Genomic DNA, 26,016 nt, shown 5'->3' with positions numbered 1-26,016 from the left:
TGGGCAGGATGGACCTCTGGTCTGCCCCAGCGGAAGCAACTTCTTATGTTCTTATATGACAGTCTCTTCTCCTGTAAACCGCTCTGAACTGTTTTGTGGTATTGCGGTATACAAAAATAAAGTTATTATTATTATTATTATCTTCCCTCTCCCACCTTTCCTCCAAAGTATACAGATTGAGATCTTTAAGTCTGTCCCCATATGTCTTATGATGAAGACCATGCACCATTTTAGTAGCCTTCCTCTGGACTAACTCCATCCTTTTTATATCTTTTTGAAAGTGTGGCCTCCAGAATTGTACACAATATTCTAAATGAGGTCGCACCAAAGTCTTAAATAGGGGCATTAATCCCTCATTTTTTCCTATGCAACCTAGCGTCCTTCTAGCTTTCACTGTTACCTTTTCAACCTGTTTGGCCACCTTGAGATCATCACATACAATCACACCCAAGTTACCTTATCGTCGTCATCCTCATCCTCATCACCGAGGTCCATAGGCTCCTGTAAAGTAGAAAAAGCAGATGGCATTCATTCCTAAGCAATAGCTGGTATTGAAAACATTTTCCAAATTCCACATTGCAGCCCGATACAGCCACCCTTCCATACTATAATTTATGACAAACAGTTCAAAATTTGATGTTTTAACCTTTCAAGCTGAAGGACTTTTCTCTAAGATCCCAAATAATAATGCAGAGTATAATAACCTCCATAAAATTTATACCTGTAAATAAAGCTATTAGCTGTTGTATCTAGTAGTTTGGAGACGACAGGCTTTTAAATGGATTGTCAGGTTCTACTATTTGAAACAGCTTTATTCTTATGCTGATAAATGAGCCAGTGGCATTTCAAGGTTGAGGACTTTACACTCAGTTTGCCGTAGGTTCATTGCTATGACAATTTCTTTATCCCTTTAGGGCCATTATTGAAATTCTTGGCAGCAGAAAATACATTTGTGTGAACATAAGCTTACGAATCAGATACAGCTTTGTGTATGCAGACACATCTTTTTCCATAAAAGAAAAAAAAAAGCAGCAAAATATTCAATCTTTGATCCAAGTGTGACTTTTATTAGAAAAGGATATGATTAAACACACACACAAAAAGCAGAACTCTTTGGAATCGTTCCTAAGGGTCACCAGTTAAAAAAGATATCACCATTAGGATTCAAACTACAACTTTAAATCTCTGTTGGAACAAAGAGAAAAAATATAAGTCACGTGTGCACACATACACTTACACACAAAAACCATACACCCATGCACCACACATAGAAATGCATATATATATATCCCTACCTCTTTAAATATTCACCAGCGTGAGCAACTACTCTGGTTTGTTGCTCACGTTGGCCTGGCTTTTTCTGAAATCATTTCCGGTTCACGGGGCCAGGAAGTGATGTCAGAGGGAAAGCCAACACTGGCGCGAACAGCAGGTCAGAGAAGCTGCTGACACTGGCAATGATTTAAAGAGGTCGGGGGTGGGAAGGGAGAGTTTGAGTGTGGCATGGGGGGGCGCTGAAGGAGTGGGGATGCAGAGAGGAAGGCATGGGAGAGGGCACCACCACCACCCCCCCGGGGGCCTCCTACCCTTGCTATGTCACGACTCTGAGGGGGAATGGGGACCCTTTAAGGGGCAAACAAATATTAGCCTGAGATATTCAAGCCCAGGAGCTACAGAGTCCTCATGCAAATTATCTGATCGGACGCACGTTCCACCACGATCCCATGGATTGCTACAGAGTGATCGCAACGCATGCGCAGACCATCCTGGTTGGCTGTAGATGCGATCCGCGCATGCGCTTGCTCTCCACGCAAGCAAGGTCAAAACAAAGGGGAAGGGGCGGCTACGATTTACCTGAGTGGACATTTCAATTTAGTGGAACAGAACACGCTTTAGTCAGATTATAGAACAGAACACGCTTTTAAGCTGTGGGCTTGCATGGAACTGCACTTTTTGCAGAATATATGGGGAGCAATGTCCAGTTTTATTTTTTATTTTGAGAGTTGTTTTGTAACCTCGATGATGGGATTTCAGGGCGGCAGAGAGCAGGAGAGTCGGCAGGCACAGTAAACGACTGATCCTTAGCAGTCGCTTCATTTTGGATCAGCAAACCCAATCGGTGTTTCTTGTTCTGTTTAGTGAATCGATGGCTTCCTACTTATGCATGCCATTTCCCCTCATTTGCATGGGCGGATCGGATGGGAGAATGATCGGGCACAAGGTTAGTGAATCGGGTCGGGGAACAATCGCAAACTGGTTGGGACTTGATCGGTGCGTTTAGCGAATTTGGCCCTATGTTTCCTCACAACCAACTGTATGGAACATCTCAGTTCAGTCCCATAAAAGCCAATGCTACGACATACTCTCCACCTATCCCCAGAACCAGTACAGCTATTAAAACTCTAGACCTCCTCAGAGTGTTTATTTGTTCAAGACAAGCAAAAAAGACAAAGACAAAAACAAAAAAGCAAAAAAAAGGCAAAAGAAGGTAAGTTATTAAAGGCTCATAGACGAAACCGCGTGAGACAATCGTGCGCGTACAAACCCGCTCAGACAATCGTGCGCTGGATTTCAACAGTATTTTAAAGCACTGTGAGGGGGGTTATGGGGGAACCCCTTCCCCCACTTTAGTTAGAAATGTTGGCGCTCCTGTTGGGGGGGTGTGGGGGGAACCCCTCCATTACAGAGGAAACAGCCTTTTCCCCTGTTTTTCTAGGGAAAAATTAGTTTCCTCTGTAATGGGGAGTTCCCCCTCACCCCTCGGAGCACTTTAAAATAGTGTTGAAATCCTGTGCGCGATTGTCTGGGTGGGTTTGTCCGTGAACAATTGTCTTGCGTGCTTTTGACTGGACACCGTTATTAAGGTGGGCTATTTTACCGCAGCTGTATAACTAGGGAGAGTCGGATGACTTGTAGCGGCCCTGGGAGTTCCTTGGTAAAGCATTTGCGAAACATGTTGGACTCCATATCTCCCAGGTCGTGGTTAAAAAAAAGCATAAGCTAAGTTTACAAGTTTAATATTACTTACTCCTAGAAAAAAAAATGTACTAAAAATTATATAAGTTTGCTGCTAAAATATATAGTGGTTTGAATCAAGGAAGCTGGTGAGGATTTTATCGCCCACCAACTCCCAGCTAAACAACTGATGCAGCAGAGGAGGGGGGTGTCACTGAGGCCTTCGTTTTGAAAAAAACTTACTAAGTTAATACAAGTTGAGACCTCTCCTCGTAGCACATATATTTTTGTGGATGTTACATCTATGAGTCAAATGATTTAATAAAGTTGACCATCTTAATAGGAACAAGATAATACCAGAACACCCGGTCTTACCGAAAGGTGGTACAGCAATGGCTCAATACATAAATAAACTCTTCAAGAAATCCCATGATAAAGCTTAACCCCCCTCTTACCATCCCCTCCCTAACCCCAGATCCTACTTTTCCCTCTCTTTTTGTAATCCGCTTTGAACCGAAAGGTAATGGTGGAATAGAAATCTGTAATGTAATGTAATTACGCAGCTAGAGTAAAGAAAATGCAGGTGCTATCCCGCCGCTTACCAGGTTCTCCTGAATGCTGACCTTCCTCGTTCTCATCAAGGTGAAGTTGTATGCAAAGAGGAGGAGCAGAAACAGAGGTATCATATAAAGTTCGAAATGCCACACGGTGACAATGAATACCTAATGGAAATGGAAAAACATGACACTGAGACACGTACGACCACTCTAGATGAAAGCAGCAGTTTGCTTTAAATTCTTTTTTTTTTTTTAACAACAAGCACTTTTCCGAGGATATAATTTTGAAGGCATTTATTATTCAAAACACATTGATTTTTTTTCAGATGACAAAATGGTCTCCGGGTGTTAGATCTCTCCTGCTGCTCTCCCTGACCCACGTGTTGGAAGTGTCCACCATAAAAATTGCTATTACATTAGCAAATAGCCTTTCTTTGATGGCAATCCATTTATTATAGGCCTGAAGGTCGTTATGTCCTGCTTTCAATACAGAGAAATATTTTACTGCGCTGCTGAAGTTAGAACCCAAGTACCAAAAGAATGAGTCGTACATCATGGCCAACCCAGACACTATACGTGCAAAGATCCTTGGCTTGCCGCGGTTGGCATTTTTTAAACGCCAGGTCATGGTGGGTTAATAAAATCTGCATCGAGGCTAGCAGTGAATATTATTTTCTTCTTATTCGAACAGAGCGGCAAATGGTTGCAATAGGCAGATGTGATATTCAAACAGCTACCGGATATAGAGAATGACACAGGGACACAGGGACACTCTTTTCCCTGTCCCGTCCCCCAAGTTCTTTTCCTGTCCCTGCCCCATTCCTGCAAGCTCCGTCCTCATCTGCACAAGCCTCAAACACTCAATCCTAAGTAGCAACATTCTAGAGCTCAGATTGTGATGTCATAATGCCTAAGCTCCGCCCTCATCTGCACAAGCCTCAAACACATTCAAATCCTAAGTAGCAACATTCTAGAGCTCAGATTGTGATGTCATAATGCCTCATTCCACCAATGCCTAAGCTCCGTCCTCATCTGCACAAGCCTCAAACACTTTAAAATAATAAGTGTTCGAGGCTTGTGCGGTTAAGGGAGAGCTTAAAGGAGGGGGCAGGGATGGGGACGGGGAAATTGAGTTCCTGTGGGGACAGAGAAAAATTTGTCCCCGTGTCATTCTCTACACTGCACCATTCTAGAAATCAAAATGTAGTAAAAGTGAGCCTAGTATAGGACAATGAAGCCATTGTGACATCACTGATGAGGTTGGCTCTCATTGGTGGAATGAGGCATTATGATGTCACAATACCAGCTCTGGTTATCAGAGGCTGCAGTTTTCACACTATTTTTTTATTCAATTTTCTATATTGTTCTCCCAAGTAGAGAATGACACGAGGACAAATTTGTCCCTGTTCCGGCAGGAACTCATTCTTATCCCAGGACAAGCAGGCAGCATATTCTTGACTGATGGGTGACGGCACCGACGGAGCCCCGGTACGGACAATTTTAGAGTGATTGCACTCTAAGAACTTGGAAAGTTCTAGCAGGCCGCACCGCGAACGCGCGAGTGCCTTCCCGCCCGACAGAGGCGCACGGTCCCCAGTTTCTTAGTTTCCGCGGAGCTAAGAAGACGCGTCTCTTTCAACGGCTGTTGAAAGATTTTTTTGTAATCGCCTTCCCACTCGCGTAAACCCCTTTTGGAAATAAAGTTTCCTTTATTTCTTTTCTTTTCTTTAGTTTATAAAAAAAAAAAAAAAAAAACCTTTAGTTTTTTCTTCATTTCTTTCGGTTCGCCCCGGCGGGGCCTGTTGCCATCATCGAGGCCTCGGCCTTCGATTTGGCAGAAGCCGTTTTCACTTTCATGCCCCCTCAACCCGGGTTTAAAAAGTGCCAGCGGTGCGCTCGACCAATTTCACTGACAGACCCGCACAACTGGTGTCTGCAGTGTCTTGGTCCTGACCATCGAGCGTCCACCTGCACCCGCTGTGCGACTTTAAAGAAGAGAACTCTAAAAAACCGCCAGATCCAACAGCGGTTGTTATTTGGCGCCGAGATGTCTGATTCCGCAGCACCGGCACCGACATCGGCCCCATCTCAGTCGGCACCTACTTCGTCGACACCGCGCCGGCGTCGCACCCCGCAGGTAAGCCGGCTAAGAAGCCTTCCCCGTTGGAGCGTCCTCCGGTCTCAGTAGCAGCGAGTCCAATCCTGCCGACCTCGAGGCGCCCACCGAAGCGCTCCGCTCCTATTGAGGTGAGCCCCTCGACATCGGGTTCCTCATCCTCGGAGCGTAGAGCGGCACCACAGGTACCGCAGAAGAAAAAGGCGGTACCGGTGCCTTCGCTGGATGAGCGGATTGCTGGGACGGAGGAGAGGCACCGGCGCCAGCTGACTGCCTACAGAATGTGCCTCTCGTGGCGAGAGGCACAACCTGAATGCCATGTGGCCCATACATATAACATAAGGTGTGCAGCATTTATTTCATGTTACGGACATTAGCTAATGTTCTGTTCAACAAATTTTAATTTAGAGAATGACACGGGGACAAATTTTTCTCTGTCCCCACAGGAACTCAATTTCCCCGTCCCCACCCCTGCCCCATTCCTTTAAGCTCTCCCTTAAGCACACAAGCCTCAAAGACTTACGATTTTAAAGTGTTTGAGGCTTGTGCAGATGAGGACGGAGCTTAGGCATTGGTGGAACGAGGCATTATGACATCACAATCTGAGCTCTAGAATGTTGCTACTTAGGATTTGAAAGTGTTTGAGGCTTGTTCAGATGAGGACGGAGCTTAGGCATTGGTGGAATGAGGCATTATGACATCACAGTCTGAGCTCTAGAATGTTGCTACATAGGATTTTAAAGTGTTTGAGGGACGGAGCTTAGGCATTGGTGGAATGAGACATTATGACATCACAATCTGAGCTCTAGAATGTTGTTACTTAGGATTTTAATGTATTTGAGACTTGTGCAGATGAGGACAGAGCTTGCAGGAATGGGACAGGGGCAGGAAAAGAACTCGCCAAGACGGGACAGGAAAATGAGTTCCTGCAGGGACGGAGAAAAAATTTGTCCCCATGTCATTCTCCACTTTGTACATCACTTTAGCTGACCCATTGGAAAATGCGGTCTACTAAAAAAAAAACCAACCCAATAAACATAAACATTTCAACAATTAAAAATCTTCTTACAAATAAGCCGTTAGCCTCCATGTTTTAGAAAGCAAACTACTGGACAGCCAAAAAGGCCAAAGGAGAGTTTTGGAACATGACAGGCTGAATAATACGCTGATAATTTTCAGATGTTCACACCGAGGTATATGTCACCCATCTACGTTACAGTATACAGATAAATCCAACTCCAGACAAGACACAGAAGAGTTCCTGAGTCAAAGTTCAGAGCCAAGGCTCTGTTAAGGAGATGCAAAGAAATGTGATGTCAGTTCTCTAGGGACGTGTTCACTTGACGCTAACAGAATGCAGTATATTTTTCAGAGGTCATGGTAACTCCAAGCTCTGAGCCTATTGAGTTTTGAAAGCTATTTCATGTGTATAGAAAGGAGACACCCCCCCCCCCCCCCCAACCATCCCTGAGAAGCAGCAGCGAATTTGAACAATCATAACAGTAACCCTTCTCGGAAAGACAACCTTGACTGAAACTGAAGGGGGAGCTTATCAAGCTGCGATAGGATAATTAGCCCAAGTTATTAGCCCCCTTCATACAACTTAAGGAGTTCCAAAGTTGGGTTTCTTGCCCTAATGCAGCACTAAATAAATGATCCCATGAGATGCAAAACATGTAAATGCATGTACACCAGCTCCTTACTATGTAAATTCCATAATGCAGCTTGCTATGAATACCGAGGGGTCCTTTTACTAAGCCGTTTTAGCGTGCACTAAATATTAGCATGCGCTAAACGCTAATGCGTCCATTATAGTCTACTGATGCATGCTAAAATGCGTCCATTGTAGTCTGTTGACGTACACTAAAACGGCTAGGGCGCCTTAGTGAAAGGACCCCTGAATGCACCAAAAAGGCTCTAAAATGAATATAAAATAATCACAGCCCCAAAGCTGGTGTTATTTTATCCTAAAGTTATAAAGAGGAATAGATCTTACTAATAAAGCGTATAACCAGAAAACAGGCTAAGTGCATTAGCGATTATATCAACAGAGACATAAAAAACAGTGTGACAAGGCAGTGGCTGCTGCCAGAAGGATTCTGAGCTGTATAAAGAGAGGCGTAGTCAGTAGAAGAAAGAAGGTGTTGATGCCCCTGTACAGGTCATTGGTGAGGCCCCACTTGGAGTATTGTGTTCAGTTTTGGAGACCATATCTGGCGAAAGACGTAAGAAGACTTGAGGCGGTCCAGAGGAGGGTGACGAAAATGATAGGAGGCTTGCGCCAGAAGACGTATGAGGAGAGACTGGAAGCCCTGAATATGTATACCCTAGAGGAAAGGAGAGACAGGGGAGATATGATTCAGACGTTCAAATACTTGAAGGGTATTAACGTAGAACAAAATCTTTTCCAGAGAAAGGAAAATGGTAAAACCAGAGGACATAATTTGAGGTTGAGGGGTGGTAGATTCAGGGGCAATGTTAGGAAATTCTACTTTACGGAGAGGGTGGTGGATGCCTGGAATGCGCTCCCAAGAGAGGTGGTGGAGAGTAAAACTGTGACTGAGTTCAAAGAAGCATGGGATGAACACAGAAGATTTAGAATCAGAAAATAATATTAAAGATTGAACTAGGCCAGTTACTGGGCAGACTTGTACGGTCTGTGTCTGTGCATGGCCGTTTGGAGGAGGATGGGCAGGGGAGGGCTTCAATGGCTGGGAGGGTGTAGATGGGCTGGAGTAAGTCTTAACAGAGATTTTGGCAGTTGGAACCCAAGCACAGTACCGGGTAAAGCTTTGGATTCTCGCCCAGAAATAGCTAAGAAGAAAAAAAATAAATTTTTCAATTGAATCAGGTTGGGCAGACTGGATGGACCATTCGGGTCTTTATCTGCCGTCATCTACTATGTATGAGACTACACTAGTTACAAATACGCTTCCCCCTCCGTATTCGCGAATTCTGTATCTATGGATTTGCTTATTCGCAGTTTTAAACGAAAAAAAACCCTTTCATTTTTTGGGCTATTTTAAGCCCTGAAAGCCCCCCGTTAAGCCTTACCTGGTGGTCTAGCGGGTTTTCTGTTGAGAGCGATCTTCCCACGCTCCTGCCCCGTGCAGATTGCTCACAGGACATGGCTCGAGAGATGATGGGAGCTCAAGGCAGCGTGGGAAGATCGCTCTCGCCTGAAAACCCGCTAGACTACCGGGTAAGGCTTAAGGGGGGACTTTCAGGGCTTAAAATAGCCAGGGGAAGCAGGGGTTAGGGGCAGAACTGGCCCAAATATTATTCGTGGTTTTTTCTTATTTGCAGGCCGGCTCTGCCCCAAACCCCTGCAAATACAGAGGGGGAAGTATAGTGGAGAAAAAAGACCTCCAACAAGTCCCAAGTTCATGAGATTGAATATATTTTATATAAAGGAGCTTCTCCAGTCAGTGGTTAAAACATAAAAAAAACCTCCACTTTAACTATATCACTCTATTGAAGCCTTCAAAAAAAATTGCAAAAATGTGTCTTTAAGCACAGCTTTCATAGACACCATCCCATATCATTCACAATTCACAACTATAACAGTTGAAAGAAAGCTAAGTGCGTATTCTTTATCATATATCAAAATCGACTGACACAAGCTTAAAACTTTTATGAACAGAAATGTGTGAAGCAAACTGAAAAAACTGGTCTGGTTCATGGCTGTATAATTATTTCCCCCCCCACAATTTTAAATCATTTTTTTCTGGCTTTTACATTGATTAGGTATTTTCACTTTTTTTTTTTTTTTTTTTTAAATCTTTATTCCTTTTTATTTCTTTCAACAAGTGTACAGTATTATTACAATTAATTTACATAACACACTTGGCATTCTTAAACAATATTATTATACATGTTTTTATTCCCCTCCCCACCTCCCACCCTTTTCCATATCAATAAAATATTCCTTACATCCCTTTTTGATAATACAATTAATCTGACATGAAATCTGTCCCTCCCCCCATCCTTCTTCCTCAAACACTTTAAACATTTTATTATACCCAGTAATGCACAACAATAAATATCCCATCCTATTACATATATCTCCTTATTTTTCATAACAACATCTTTCCAATATTTTTCCCTCCCTATCCCTCCCATCCCATCCCATTTCTATATATTATCCCCTAAGGAAAAATAATAAACTTTACTCGTTATAATATTCAATTAATGGCCTCCACACCTCTTGAAATCTTTTAAAATACCCCCTCTGTATCGCAAGAAATCTTTCCATCTTATACATATGACAAACTGAGTTCCACCAAAAATTACAATTAGTTATCTGTTGAATTCCCACTCCCGTAAGAATCAACAATAATTTATTGTTTGCTGCAGATATTTGGCATTTGGCCCTCATACACATTCCAAAAATCACTGTGTCATAGGATAAAGCCACATGACTCTCCATCAACATATTAACTTGATCCCATATTGATATCCAAAATGCCTGAATACATGGACAATAAAATAAAAGATGGTCTAGAGTTCCAACTTCAATTTTACACTGCCAGCATCTATTAGACTTAGAGCAATCTAATTTTTGTAATCTAGTAGGGGTCCAGAATGCTCTATGCAACAAAAAGAACCATTCAAATGGAAGTTCTAAAGAAATACTCAGTTACTCTTTACCCATTGAACCCCAATCTGTAACTTTCCCCTCTTCACAATTGTATTATATTTAGACTCATTGTACGACACTGTATTAGACTTATGTATGGTGTTGTCTTCAGACTTATTGTATTGTATTATATTATATTTAGACTCGTTGTATTATACTGTACTGTGTTGTATACACTCATTGTATTGTATTGTATTGTATTGTTTTGTCTTGTATTGTTTGTTGACTTATTGTATTGTATTGTGACCTTGTTATTCGCTGAATGTCCAGCCTTCTTACAGTGTGAACCGCCTAGAAGTCACCTGACTATGGCGGTATAGAAAAATAAAGTTATTATTATTATTATTATGTTTGCCTAATAGATGCCAACATCGTACCTTTAATTCTCCAAGACCAAATACGTGGCCATTGAGATGCATTAATCTGATGCTTAATCTCAATGCTCCAAATATCTCTTAATCCATTTTTAGGCTTCTTATTCAAATAATTAGATATCATTTTATACCACTTTGCGACCTGGTGTCCCAGAAAATCTGCCTGGAAACATAGGAATTCTAAGCTATAATGATCATGTAAAGATTTCCATTCAGGGAACCCCACCTGAATAGCCTGCTTCAATTGCAACCACTTATAACTTTGTTTTTTATTCAGACCATATTTATGTTGCAATTGTGAAAATTCAAGCATCTTACCATTATCAATTACTTCCGTTAATGATCTTATACCTGCTTTAATCCAATCTTTCCAGACAACCTTAAACCCGCCTATTTGTATCTTGGAGTTTACCCAAATAGTCTGTTTCGATTTTAAAATAGAATCAGTAGTTAATTTGTCTACAAACCTTAATGTTTTCCAAGTATCCATTAATACTCTATTGTCCTTACGTATTCTAGGCACTTTTATACCAAGCAAAAGATCAAGCCTAAGTGGAAAGATAAGTGATCTCTCCACCCTTAACCACTCTGGTAATTGTTCCAAAAGCTCTGGGAGGACCCAATACATACCTTGGCGCATGATATAGGCCTGATGATACCTATAAAAATTGGGAAAATTTACCCCACCCTCCTCAATTGGTCTTTGCAAAGACACTAAAGCCACTCTTGCAATTTTACCCAGCCAAATAAATTTAACCAGAATACTATTTAATTTTTTATAGAAAGACCCCTGAAAAAACACTGGTATCATTCCCAATTGATAGCAAACTACAGGCAAAATCATCATTTTAATAGTTTGTACTCTTCCCCACCAGGACAAATGTAAAGGATTCCATTGCTCACACAACTCTGTAACTTTTTGTAATAAAAATTTTTCATTTATTCTCATTGTCTCTTCAAGTGTTTTATTCAGCCAAATACCTAAGTACTTTATTCCATCCTCTTTCCACATAAAAGGGAAAGAATCAAGTATACCTTTTGTACAATGCACATTTAAAGGTAAAATCTCTGATTTAGTCCAATTTATTTTGTATCCTGAGAATTTTCCAAATGTATCTATGACCTTCAGTAGACATGGGATTGTTGTTTCCGGATTCCTCAAATGAAGCAAGATGTCATCTGCATAAGCAGATACTTTATATTCCACTCCAGCACATGGAATACCCTGTATGTCCTTTGCCTGTCAAATAGCTAATAATAAGGGTTCAAGAACTATATCAAAGAGCAAAGGAGATAATGGACAACCTTGTCTAACTCCCCTCTGCAACTTAAAAGCATCCGAAAAATTATTATTTATATATAAGCGAGCAGTTGGGGAGCTGTACAATGCTTGTATCATTTGTATAAATCCGGATCCAATACCAAACCATTCCATAGCTTGATACATGAAACTACATTCTACACGATCAAAAGCCTTCTCAGCATCTAGTGAAACCGAAAAAGCCGGATCATTAATTTGTTTTGTTAAATAATACATCTGAAATGCCAGTCTAGTATTATTAGAAGAGTGTCTTTGAGCAACAAATCCAGTTTGATTCATTCCTATTATATGCGGAAGAGCTTTAGCCAATCTTAATGCTAAAATCTTAGCTAATAATTTACCATCTACATTTATTAAAGATATAGGCCTGTAGTTTGAAACCAATGTTGGATCTTTATTTGGCTTTGGCAAAACAATAGTTAAAGATTCTGCCATAGTGCCTGATATACAACCTTTATTCAGTTGATCCTGATATAATTTTAATAAATACGGTAATAGGGAAATTTGAAATTCTTTATAAAACTCTACTGTAAATCCATCTCCACCTGGAGCGGTCCCAACTCTAAGAGATTTCAATGCCATTTGTAACTCTTTTAATGATATAGGTTTATCTAAACTTCTTTTTATATGATCAGGAATCTTAGGACCTTCAACTAAACTCAAAAAATCCATCCCATCTTTCTCTTTATTTAAATAAGACTCCGAAGAATACAATGACTTATAATATTTTAAAAATTGTTTTAATATATTTCCAATTTGAGAATGAGAATTTCCTAACTCATCTTTAATTATGCTTATTTTCTCCTTCCTTTTCTTTGCTTTTAAATAATTTGCCAATAGTCTTCCAGCCTTATTTGCACTACCATAATACACCACCTGCTGAGCAAAAATATCTTTCCTTACTAACCCAGAGGAAATTTCATTATATTCACATTTTTTTTAACAATATTTGAAATGTCTCCTGTTCCCATTAACCATTAACCAATTTTAATTCCAAATTCTTAATTTCTTTTTCCAAATTCACATATTGTTTTCTTAACTATTTTCACTTTTAATCTTAGTATAGAAACAAGATGGCAGATAAAGGCCAAATGGCCCATCCAGTTTGCCCATCCCCAGTAACATTATCTCTTTCTCTATCTGAGAGATCCATGTGCCTATCCCAGGCCCTCTTGAATTCAGATACAGTCTCTGTCTCTACCACCTCTTCCGGGAGAGTGTTCCACGCATCTACTACCCTTTCTGTAAAAAAGTATTTCCTTAGATTACTCCAGAGCCTTTAAGAATCTGTTCTAACCTCTTACTCTTATCTTCAATTTGGAAACCAGTTGAAAACTCATCTTCTCAAAAAATTAATAGGCAACTAATTCTTTAACTATTTCATCCTGTACGTATTACTAATCTTTTGTAAACCGCAATGAACTGCCTAGTTATGCAGTCTAGAAATTGATTTATTGTATTGTATTAACTTCATCCTATGCCCTCTCTAGATCACTGTTCTTCAACCACTGGTCTGCAGAAAATTTCTGCTGGTCTGTGCAGGGCCGGCGAGATCGAGTCGGAGGTTAAATTTCCTGCTGACTGCGGTTCCTGCCGACTGCTGTTCCTCCCAGCCTCAGGCGATCAAGACAGGCTGCCGACGTCGGGGCTTTCTCTCTGTGAATCTCGCTTGTTCGGAAACAGGAAGTTGAAACAAAATAGGCGGGACTCAGAGAGTGAAGGTCCCGATGTCGGCAACCTGTCTTGATCACCGCCCCTGCCGAATTGCTAAAGAGGGCCGCGGGGAAGGTGCAAGTGGAAGGGAGAGAGCTGCAGGTACAAGGGAGATGGTCAGCGTGTGCGAGCAAGATCCTGGGGAGCATTTGACAGTGGCTGTCTCCCCTCCCAGCAGCTCTCCTACTTGCCAGGGCAGTGATTCACCGGCAACTTCCTATTTCCTCAGAGGCGGCAACTGACCCAAGGCTGCCTAAGTAAATCACTGCTGCAGGCAAGTACTGAGAGCTTCTGGAAGGGTAGGAAGCCACTGTTGGGGCTGGGAAGCTGCTGGATAAAGGGAGAGCTGCTACTGGACCTGGAAGGAGGTAGAAGGAGAGTTGCTGCTGACAGGGGAGGAGGAAAGGGGATGGGAAGAGAGTTACTGTTGAATAGGGGAAGAAGGGAAGGGAAGGGAGAAGGAAAAAAGGAAGGAAACAGCTGGCAGGGAGATTACAGGAGGGGAAGGGGGTCAGGGTGGAATGGAGAGATCAGATGAGGGAAAGGGGAAAGAGAGGAATGAGAAAGTAGAGAGAGATTGATGCTGGAAAGGGGGTCAGCAGAGAAATGAGAGGGATAAAGATGCTAGATCTGGTGTAAGAGATAAAAATGAAGAAAGCAGTGAAGCTGGAATGAATGATGTAAAAAGGAGAGAGGAGGCACAGGCTGGATTGGCAGGGAAGAGGGACATAGAAAGAAGTCAGATACATATGGAAGGGGGAGAGGGCAGACAGTGGATGGAACGCGCAGATGCTGGATTGAAGAGACAGGGCAGACCCTGGAAGGAAAAGAGTGAAAAGAAGATGAAAGCAGAAACCAGAGACAACAAAAGGTAGAAAAAAATAATTTTATTTATATTTTGTCATTAGAATATATCAGATTTGAAATATATATCCTGCTAGAGACATAACTGGAGACTGCAGTATTCTGTTAACATGATATTTCTGTGTAGCATTCCATAATAACTTGGCTTGTTCAGTTTTCTTGATAGTAGAGGGGATATATGTGAAGGGGAGGGGGAGAGAGGGGTTTTGTTGGTCCGTATATTTGTATTTATAAAATCACAATTGTTCAGAATATTGTTTCTTTTTATACTTTAATAAAATACGTTCAATATAAAATCATAACTGCGGCTTGTGCGGATGGGATCAGATGGTTTGCGGGGACCGAGCTCGCGAAGACGGGGCGAAAATGGGTTTTTTAAATTTCAGTCTTAATAGTTTGCCGGTCCACAAAATAATTCTTTTATTTCTGCCGGTCCACGGGTGTAAAAAGGTTGAAGAACACTGCTGTAGACAATATATTTGAAAATTATCTCTAAACATCTTATTAAAGGAGCACGCGTTTGATAAAATGTTTACCTATTTCAGGCTTCCATAACATTAGTCACCTCCACTTTCCACCCATAATTATCGCATTCCAATTATCACATTACACTGGGAAATGGGGACCATTTTACTGCTGCGCTAAAAATGACCTCGGCACGCAGTAATGACGCGTGCTGGGGAGAGCGCAGGCCACCTTTAAAACGCTGCTTAGTAAAAGGACTCATGAATAGATCTGTAAAACTGCAGCAAATCTAATAGATGCTGGCCACCGTCATCTTGACATAGGGACATTGGATCATCTGTTCTATTGTCCTTTGATACTCAGCTTCTGGAAGTCAATATGGGGACAGATTAACCTCATACTGGAATCAACAATCCCTTTGACGTATGAGGCAATTATATGTGGAACATTGTTGCATATCGAGCCTCCCATGGATCGCTACAAGGGTAGGCTTTTCTTAATTATGACAGGGATCGCTATGCAAATGATAACCCGCAATTGGAAAAATTGCGATCGCCTCAACTTTCCGTTTTGGTGGGCCAATTTATGTTTAGGTTACAAATACGAAAAGATGAATGCAGATATATTAGGGAATAGCAAATTATTTAAATTGGTTTGGGGACCGTTGACGTCCTTTGTTAATTCGACATAGTTGTCTTTGTTTAAAATTTTTAGTTTATTTTTATACATATCCAGGACGGGGTGGGTGGGTGGGGGGGATATCTTTTTGGTTTATTTCTTGATTAAATTGTTGGATGGTAGGGGAGGGATATTTATCTTCTGCAAAGGGGGAATTGAGTGACTTGCCCAGGGTCACAAGGAGCTGCAAAGTTTTGAATCCACAACCCCAGAGTGCTGAGGCTGTAGCTTTGAACCACTGCGCCATTCTAGAAATCAAAATGTAGTAAAAGTGAGCCAAGTATAGGACAATCCAGCCATTGTGACATCACTGATGAGGTTGGCTCTTATTGGTGGAATGAGGCATTATGATGTCGCAACACCAATCAGAGGCTGAAATTTTTTTCTTGTTATTTATTCAATTTTATTATTAATAATAATAATAATAATAACAACAGTTTATATACCGCAATACCGTTAAGTTCTATGCGGTTTACAGAAGATTAGTGGAGTACAAATTGAGTTGACGTACAAGTTGAGTTAACTTAAGGGATGTGGGAGAAATGGGAAGAAAGGGCAAGAGAGGGAAGGAGGGAAGTGGGTCAGCTGTATTTTCTATACCATTCTCCCAGGGGAGCTCAGAACTGTTTACATGAATTTATTCAGGTACTTGAGCATTTTTTCCTGTTTGTCCCGGTGGGCTCACAATCTATCTAATGTAGCTGGGGCAATGGGAGGATTAGGTGACTTGCCCAAGGTACATGGGTGCAGCATGAGTTTGAATCTACAACCTTAGCGTGCTGAGGCTGTAGCTTTAACCACTTTGCCACACATGCAAATCTCGCTTATGAATAATAATCTTCTGCCTAAGTCAAACATCTAGCAATTTCAATACCAAGCAACTACGGTATCATCCAAAATCACACCTGTACGATTGTGTGTGCTCTTGCTTGCTTTGCAGTGGGGCAGGGGAGAAAGTCATAGTTGTCATCCCTCTTTCTCTAAAGATATATGAAGAAAAAATGGGCCTTAAACGGTCAATGTTGTATGTGCTTATGCTCTTTTTCAGGCCAATCTCTTCAGTTGAATGCTAGATTCATCACTTTGAGACATCATTCCAATTGTGTGACAGCCCGAGTGATTTATGTGCTCTGGTGCCCCTCTGGCTTAGTGTATGTGGGCGAAACTACAAGTACCCTGAAATCAAGACTCATTGAACACAAATCCCGTTTATGTCATCAGAATCGCGATGTGCCTTCAGACACAACATACATCCACGGATTTAAAATTTGTGGTCCTACAAATTGTCAGGACGTCGCTCAGAGGTGGAGATGTGAATGCCATAATTCTAAGAAAAGATCTTCGTTGGATCTTTTAGTTAGACTGTTTGACACCTCGAGGATTCAACCATAAATGGGATGGATAACTCCTGTATGACCATACATTGTCAACAGATGCTTTAAATCTGGAGCTTGCAGTTGGTCTTGTTGAGATGTGCTTCAGTACAAACTTGTGTGTCTATATATATATATCTCAGTGCTTTGCCATATATACATATATGTGTTTTCATGTGCTTGCATGTTTTTACTCATTAAGAACAAAAGAATAGCTTTCCTGGGTCAGACCAATGGTCCATCAAGCCCAGTAGCCTGTTCTCACGGTGGCCAATTCAGGTCCCAAGTACCTAGCTAGATCCCAAGCAGTAAAGCATTTCATTCACACAAAAAGGCACTGGGTTCTGTTCTTATCAATCGCCTCTCTCCTTGCCTCCATCATAAAAAAAAATTCTACGATTTAAAGCAGCTGTTCAGGTAAATCTAACACTGGGTGATTGTTTATTTTAATAAAGTCATTTTATGTGCGGCCTCAAATTAGGACTGGCAGTGAAACCAGGGGATGCCTAAACCATCACCACCTGTTTGCCCTGAAATTCAATTAAAGCCACGTTATCACAGCAATTCCTTCTTAGGTAATAAAAAAAAAATGCAGACAGCTGAAACGTGTGAACATTAGGTGCCTGCAACCAAAATCTTTAGGCTTGCAATAACCTCGCTACTGTCTCTTGATATTGGCTAATTATTGCAACAGTGGGCCCCCCCTTTTTTTTTACAAAACTGCAATACTCGGAGCATTCAGCACACCGGCCTGCGCTAAAATCTGCTATCACAGTTGTATAAAAGAGTGGGTTTACTGTTCATCATTTTACACTGGATATGGAAACCCTATTTTTTTTTACAGATCCTATGAAAACATGGTAAATCTTGGTTTAGGTCAGTGATTCCTAAACCTGGTCCTGGAGGCACCCCACCCAGTCAGGTTTTCAGGATATCCTCAATGAATATTCATGAGATAATTTTGCATGCAGTGGAGGCAGCGCATGCAAATCTCTCTCAAGACTATTCATTGTGAATATCCTGAAAACCTGGCAGGCTGGGGTTGCCTCCAGGACCGGGTTTTCACATCACTGGTTTTAAGTCTTACCTACTGTATAAATACAGAATATTTTTGAAAGTTAAGATTGGTGCTCAGTTGTCTAGAGCAGTGTTTTTCAACCTTTTTTGGGCAAAGGCACACTTGTTTCATGAAAAAAATCACGAGGCACACCACCATTAGAAAAAGTTAAAAAATTTAACTGTGCCTATATTGACTATATAGGAATCAAATAAACACAAAGAAAGTATTTTATAATGCTGCCACCACCACTGGGGAATAGGCTGCCACTGCCGCCATCGGGAACAGGTCGGCACCGAGTTCTCCCTGCTTCTCTTCCCCGCAGGGCCGACCAACTCTCGCCACCCGTCGTCAATTCTAACGTCGGAGAGGACGTTCTAGGCCAGCCAGGCAGCGATTGGCTGGCCCAGAACGTCCTCTCCGACGTCAGAATTGACGCAAGTGGCAAGAGTTGGCCAGCCCCACAGGGAAAAGCAGGGAGAACTTGGCGCCGGCCTGTTCCCGATGGCGGCGGTGGCACTCAAGTGGCTAAAGAGCCGCAGTTTGCCGGCCTAGAGACAACACTGGAGGGTGGCCAGCTGTGCACCCCCTTGGGACGTAAACCCGGGGTGGGGCAGACCGCCCCCCCCCCCACCCTGGTATGCCACTATCTGTACCTCACTCCCTCCCTATGACCAAAAATTCTTTCTTCTATTCCCCGTGTACACAACCATCTCTTTCCCTCCCTTCCTCTCTCCAAAGTCCATGCCTTCTGTGTCCAAACACTCATTCCCTCCCCCACCTCAGCATCTCTTTCCCTCCCTTCCTCTCTCCCAAGTCCATGCCTTCTGTGTCCAAACAACCATTCCCTCCCCCACCTCAGCATCTCTTTCCCTCCCTTCCTCTCTCCCAAGTCCATTTCTTCTGTGTCCAAAAACGCATTCCCTCCCCCACCTCAGCATCTCTTTCCCTCCCTTCCTCTCTCCCAAGTCCATGCCTTCTGTGTCCAAAAACCCATTCCCTCCCCCACCTCAGCATCTCTTTCCCTCCCTTCCTCTCTCCCAAGTCCATTTCTTCTGTGTCCAAATACCCATTCCCTCCCCCACCTCAGCATCTCTTTCCCTCCCTTCCTCTCTCCCAAGTCCATTTCTTCTGTGTCCAAAAACGCATTCCCTCCCCCACCTCAGCATCTCTTTCCCTCCCTTCCTCTCTCCCAAGTTCATGCCTTGTGTCCAAAACGCACTCCCTCCCCCCTTTTGTGTTCCGTGTTTGCCTCCCAGCCCATCTTTGCAACTTTCTCAGCAAAACGAAGCTCAAGCCGCGAGGCTTGTCTTCTGCTTCCTGCCTGACCTGCCGCGCACAAATAGCCGAACGGAAGTATTCTCCGACGTCAGCGCTGACGTCGGAGGGCAGGCTTTGCTTAAGCCCTCCCTCCGACGTCAGCGCTGACATCGGGGAACGCTTGCGATCGGCTATATGTTAGCTGCAGGGCAGGCAGGAACAGAAGACGAGCCTCGCGGCTCGAGATGTATTGAACTCCGCGGGTCCTCCGTCCAGCTCTCTCCTGTCCACGTGGGGCGGACCGCCCCTCTCCCTAGACTGGTGGTACTGCCCTGATGGCGGCCCTGACCGTACGGCACACCAGGCAACATCTCGCGGCACACTAGTTGAAAAACACTGGTCTAGAGCAGTGGTTCCCAACCCTGTCCTGGAGGACCACCAGGCCAATCGGCTTTTCAGGCTAGCCCTAATGAATATGCATGAGAGAGATTTGCATAGAATGGAAGTGCAGGCATGCAAATCTGCTCCGTGCATATTCATTAGGGCTAGACTGAAAACCTGATTGGCCTAGTGGTCCTCCAGGACAGGGTTGGGGACCACTGATCTAGATGGCAGTGACAGCAGCAGCAGCAGCAACAACTGTACACAACTGCCTTGTCCCCCCTCCCCCATGGACTAGATCAATGGTCCCCAACCCTGTCCTGGAGGCCCACTAGCCAGTCGGGTTTTCGGATAGCCCTAATGAATATGCATGAGAGAGATTTGCATAGAATGGAAGTGACAGGCATGCAAATCTGCTCCGTGCATATTCATTAGGGCTAGACTGAAAACCTGATTGGCCTAGTGGGCCTCCAGGACAGGGTTGGGGACCACTGATCTAGATGGCAGTGACAGCAGCAGCAGCAACTGTACACAACTGCCTCGACCCCCCTCCCTCATGGACTAGATCGATGGTCCCCAACCCTGTCCTGGAGGACCACTAGCCAGTCGGGTTTTCAGATAGCCCTAATGAATATGCATGAGAGAGATTTGCAGAATCCTGTGTGGAAAGGAGTTGGGGGGGAGGGGGGGAGAGAAGGGGGAAGGGGAAGGCCAATCAATAGGGAGGAAGCGGGGAGGGGATGGGAAGGGGGGGTAGACTAGAATAGCGGGGAGCGGAAGGGAGGTCACCCCTTTTGAGATGGCGATCGCAGTAAACAAAAATGTTTTAATGTCAGCACATGATAATGTCTATACCTCTAAACAGCTTTCCATATACAGTGATACCTTGGAATCCAAACTTAATCCGTTCCAGAACCCCGTTCGAGTTCCAAAGCGTTCGAGTTCCAAGACAATTTTTCCCATTGAAAATAATAGAAACTGGATTAATCCATTCCTGGGTCCCACAAACTCAAATTTTAACAGGAAATACACTGGATTTTAAGGTAAAATATGAACAAATATTCCAAAGCAGCATTCAGATTCTGGGGCAGAAACACACACATACAATGTGCAGGGCGTTCGGATTCCAAGACAAAATTAACTAGAAAAAAAAGTTTGGATTCCAAGTCATTCGAGTTCTGGGGCGTTCGAATTCCGAGGTACCACTGTATATAGCAAAAAACAAAAGGAATTGACCCCAAAATATCCACAAAGAAGAAAATCCAGAGAAAACCCAAAAACATAAAAATTCCATCCACATAAAAATAAATCATCCACATAAGAACCTTAAAGAACCTAGTCCGCTAGGGATACAGGACCCAACACGGTCTGCGTTTCGACAAAAGTCTTCTTCAAAACTGGGGGTCCTATAAAGGTGAGTACGTGGGAAACAATTGTGTGGTGAGCCGGAAGTGAGACACTGCTTGCATTTGCAATAGAAAGGCCGTGTTGGGTCCTGTATTCCTAGCGGACTAGGTCCTTTAAGGCCTTTATGTGGATGATTTATTTTTATGTGGATGGAATTATTTTATGTGGATGATTTCAGTGGACCTTTGGAACTTTGACACTTTCAAATAAAGTCCATTTAGGAACATCGTCACTCCACAGATTTTTTTTGGTTACCACCGTATATAGAAAATAAACTAAGGTAGTAAGCAGTTGGATGAATAGAACATTTCCAAAGCCATTTCACAGTGTCTCTCCTGCAGAAATGAGTTTTATAAAATTGTCCACTTTATAGTATACGAGGGGGTGTTGAAGTTATTTTGCCACTGTAGCTGAAAAGAGTGTTATCTTATTTTATTAATTGCCAATTTGCAGAAACAAAATTTTGTGTTTTTGACATTGTTTCAGATCATTGATTGAACCATATCCACGTCATGCTCTTCTCAATTGGGCTGAGAAGTTTTCAGCACCCGCTAATATAAAGATAAAAATACATACGTAATCTGGACTGCTCTAGAGATGATATTCCTTTGGGTAGAGTTGCGGTGGTATTAGTGTTATATATTTTAGACACAAGATATCAGTTTTATATTGGCAATACCACAATGAGATTTACCTTTTAACTAATAGCTTTAACTAACCTCAACCCTTAAGGAGAGTCCAGGGGGAGAAAAGGTAGGAAAACTGAACTGTGTAGTCTCGGACATGTGTTTTTCAAAAATTGCTGACACAAATTCCTTTTAAACAGTGTCACTCATACCAAAGTGACTTAGTTACTTCTCTCCCTGGAAGAAGGTGTTATTCCCTCTTCTACTCCTACCGAGGGCAATGGGGTGAGCAGGTAGAATCATTGGATTTTTGGACTTCTGGTTTTCTACCTTTTCTTAAAAGGATAGCTTCACCTAACGATGCCCTTGGACTATAGACTGAGGATGAGATCTCTTTCAGAGATATGTAGCAAGTGGAAACTAGGACCGAGGATTGGATTAGCCTTCTGATTTTATGAGACATAATGTGAAGTAATTTAAGACCTTGAAGCCTCAAGTGTTAACACTCAGTACTGGGATAAAAGATAGTTTTGAGTATTCATTTTAAATTAGAGACTCTAAAAAAAAAAATGTGTTTCGATGGAAGAAGTCCATCTAAAAGTAGACCATGATCTTTCTGTGGACAAAGAGAATTTTTGCAGCTCTTGAAATGTTCCTCAGACTCACTTGCTGCCACCAGCAATATCACCTAAGGAATATTTAAATAATTATTAGAAATTTCTTGTGCAAATGGTATTTTAAGATCTCAGTGTTATGACTCTAAATATGCAGGAAGTAAAAGACATTTTGATAAATTGGTTCTTTCTACTAGTTTGTATCTTTCAACTTCTCTGGAAGATTCCCAGGATATTATTTCAAATCAAGCTACCCTCCTTGTTTCCTTTATGGCTGAGCAAGATAAATTATAGGTGTTGAAGTCTTTCTTTAAAAAAATAAAAAGTATAGCCTGTTCTGAGGGCACATGTAGGAGGAAGACCTTCCTATGTTGAAGCGTTGGGTATTGACTGTCAGTAGAACACTTTCGTTGAAGTTCTTTTGTAAATACGTTATTTGCTATCAAAGACACCATTGTATTCTACTGGATCCTGTCCAGTTGAAAATGTTTTGCTTGGTAAAAAAAAAAGCATCAGGCATTTTAAAAAAGCGTATTACAATCCTTGGTAGCACTGTATGGTTCGGTTTAGAGTAGAGAATGACACGGGGACAACTCCGTTTTCCATCCCATCCCTGCAAGTTCTCTTCCTGTCCCTGCCCCATTCTTGCAAGCTCCGTCCTCATCTGCACAAGCCACAAATACTTTAAAAATGATAAGTATTTGAGGCTTGTGCGGTTAAAGCAGAGCATACAGGAATGGGACAGCGACAGCGACAAAACTCACAGGGACGGTGAAATTGAGTTTAGAGCACTGTATCGCAACCTAGTGTGCTGTGGCCAGATTCCGGGTGCACCATGAGATGCCAGCAAGGAGGGGAGGCATCAGCTGACTGCTTAGAGGAAGTGCCTCTTGTGGCGAGAGGCACATCCTGTAGGCAGTCAGCCGACGTTAGCGCCTCTTCTCCTCGACGGTTCCGCTCCTGCTCGCTGCACCTCTCCTCCAGCACCCTCCCTCTGCCATAGTAATAGATTCAGGGCCCCTTCTGTAATGATGTCACATATGCTTGTGATGTCATCGTTTTGACGTCTGCACATTTCCCTGAGTTTAGTATTCTGCAGCTTCAAAACGTTTGTGGGACACTGGTTTAGAGGGGAGATTATTAGGCAGGTAGTTACTTTGTTTTTAAATTACATTATTTATTTCTAATGATTACCATATTTTTCACTCCATAAGATGCATTTTCCCCCCCCAAAAAAGTGAGTGGAAATGTAGGTGTGTCTTATGAAGCGAAGATACACCCCTCTCCTCAACTGAGTACCTTTTTTTACATCTTGGTCCAGCGCTGTATTGGCAGGAGCTTTCCATGCTCCTTCTCCTTCCTCGCTGGATGGCTGCCTCCATGTCTTGCGGTAGAGTGCTCCTGCCTGGTCCTGCGCCACTCCCTGAATGGCTGCCGTCAGTTCTCGCAACTCACGAGAACTGACAGCAGCCATTCAGAGAGCGGCGCAGGACCAGGCAGGAGCGAGAAAATCTCACGCCTGCCTTGTGCACCGCTCTGCCGCAAGAGAGGACAGCTGTCCAGCGAGGGAGGGGCAGGAGCGCAGAAAGCTCCTGCCGATACAGTGCTGGATCATGATTTTAAAAAAGGTAATGGGGGCTGCCTATTGGGGGAGAAAAGGTACCGGGGGAGCCTGCCATGTGCTGGATTACCACTAGACCAGCAGAGGGGGGACAGGGTACAGGGCAGGGCGGTGGGTTTGGTTAAGATTTTTTTTTCTTGGTTTTTTCCTCCTCTACAGGTGGGTACGTCTTATGGTCAGGTGCATCTTATAGAGCGAAAAATAAGGTATATAACTCTCTCCCCATAATGTGGGTTGGAAGCCATATTGCTTCTGGATTATTTGCAGTGGGTTATGCAATGACTTGTTGGCTTTTTCTTTGTATCTCTTTTTTATCAAATATTTTTTTGAAAATCCTAATTATTAAAAAAGACTCCACTTGTGATATGAGCAGATGAGAAAAAGGGCCTTTTTTGTAGCTAGTCCTTGTGAGTGGAACCAAGTGCCTTTGGAGATTAAGAAGCAACAGGATATGGCCTCTTTCGAAAAGTTATTGAAGCAACATTTGTTGTGCTTTTCATATGCATTGAATATCTGGTCTCAAAATCGACTTTGGGAGTCAGCCTGGCTAATTCTCACAGTCTGAATATTGGCCCATTCAAACCATCTACTATCTTTTCCTCTCTCGTAGAGATTCAATGTACTTGTCCCAAGCTTTATTGAATTTAGTTAGTGTTGTCTCTACTACCTGCAACGGGGAAGCATTCAAATAATTCACCACCCTTTCTGTGAAGTTATTTCCTCTGGTTACATCCCTTTCACCTTCATCCTATGCACCCTTATTCCAGAGCTTCCCTTCAGTTGAAAGAGACTCACCTTCTGTTCAATTACGCCACAGAGGTATTTGAACATCTCTATCATATCTCCCCTCCTCCACCTTTCTTCTAAAGTATACATATTGAGTTCTTTAGGTCTGTTCCCATACACTTTATGTCAAAGACATAAAAACAAAGTACATTTTAGTAGCCACCCTCTGAGCTGACTCCATTCTGTTTATATCCTTTAGAACAGGGATTCTTAACCTGGGGTCCGTGGACCCCTAGGGGGCCCATGGAGATGGGTTGGATAAAAATTAACATTTATATTCACTATACAGCCCGGTATTGATGATTTTTCTCACAGATAACGAGAGAGCAGATGTAATAGCAATGGTAGAAGAAGATCTGTTTTAATTTGCACAAGAGGATTGTATGTCATAATTATGAGTGGCCATTACTTTTTGCATAAAAAAGGAGTGGTTTTTTAGATTGTTTACTTTAAATTTGAATAATGCTTTGTGTATGTCATATATCTATGAGACAATCAAATCTCGATAAATAAAGTACATTATATTCATTGCATGCAAAGTTGTGTTTATGTGAATATTTCTCAGGAAGGGGGTCCATAACTTTCATCAGATTCTTAAAGGGGTCCGTGACTCAAAAAAGGTTAAGATTCACTGCTTTAGAAGGAAAAGGGAGTAAGCTGTTAATAATGTCACTCATTACTCTTCGGCCTAACTTTGTGTTTATATGTCTGTGACACAATTTGGGGTATTTGATCTATTGGTCTCCGTGGAAAGACTGATAAACTTCAATCGTGTCAGAAGACAAAAACTGACAAAGAGCATCTACCTTTCCTGACTGTTTTAATCCTTTAAGGAAGGGTTGGAGCAATTAGAGAGGGACTCTAATCTTCGCAGAGTGCATTAACACTCTCCCGACCTCCCAGACAATACATCAGACCTCAGACACATAAAGGCCTCCCTAAGGCTTTTGAGCAAGAACATCTCATCTCTTGTGCTACTTTTATAGGTATCGTCGTTTAAGACATTATTCACGCAGCTCCACTTCATATTATTCTTCCCTGCTGGTGTTCACATAGGTTTCAAAGAAAAATCACAAGAAACCTGGTGCTATTCATTTTATATATTTGACAAGAATTACATAGATCATGAAAAAATAAAAAAAAGGATAACCCTTCTGGATCGAATGGAAAACTATTGACCCCAAGGGAAGATAGTAATGAGAGAAGGAA

General features: G+C 42.4%; 1 protein-coding gene and 1 long non-coding RNA gene across 2 annotated transcripts in view; one reads left to right on the top strand and one right to left on the bottom strand.

Moving 5' to 3' along the window:
* Positions 1-17,965, top strand: part of LOC117348183 — a 153,140-nt gene extending 135,175 nt beyond the window's left edge. Inside the window, exon 3 of the long non-coding RNA XR_004536922.1 lies at positions 16,731-17,965. This is a non-coding gene — a long non-coding RNA (uncharacterized LOC117348183). The remainder of the gene's footprint in view (positions 1-16,730) is intronic.
* Positions 1-26,016, bottom strand: part of MCTP2 (multiple C2 and transmembrane domain containing 2) — a 179,318-nt gene that overhangs the window by 22,859 nt on the left and 130,443 nt on the right. Inside the window, 2 exon segments of the mRNA XM_033919914.1 lie at positions 457-501; positions 3,558-3,677. Of these exon segments, the coding sequence (XP_033775805.1) occupies positions 457-501; positions 3,558-3,677 (165 nt within the window).

This window comes from Geotrypetes seraphini, chromosome 14 (genome assembly GCF_902459505.1).
Source record: "Geotrypetes seraphini chromosome 14, aGeoSer1.1, whole genome shotgun sequence".
In the NCBI taxonomy this organism is placed as follows: Eukaryota; Metazoa; Chordata; class Amphibia; order Gymnophiona; family Dermophiidae; genus Geotrypetes; species Geotrypetes seraphini.
This window is presented reverse-complemented; position numbering and strand designations above follow the sequence as displayed.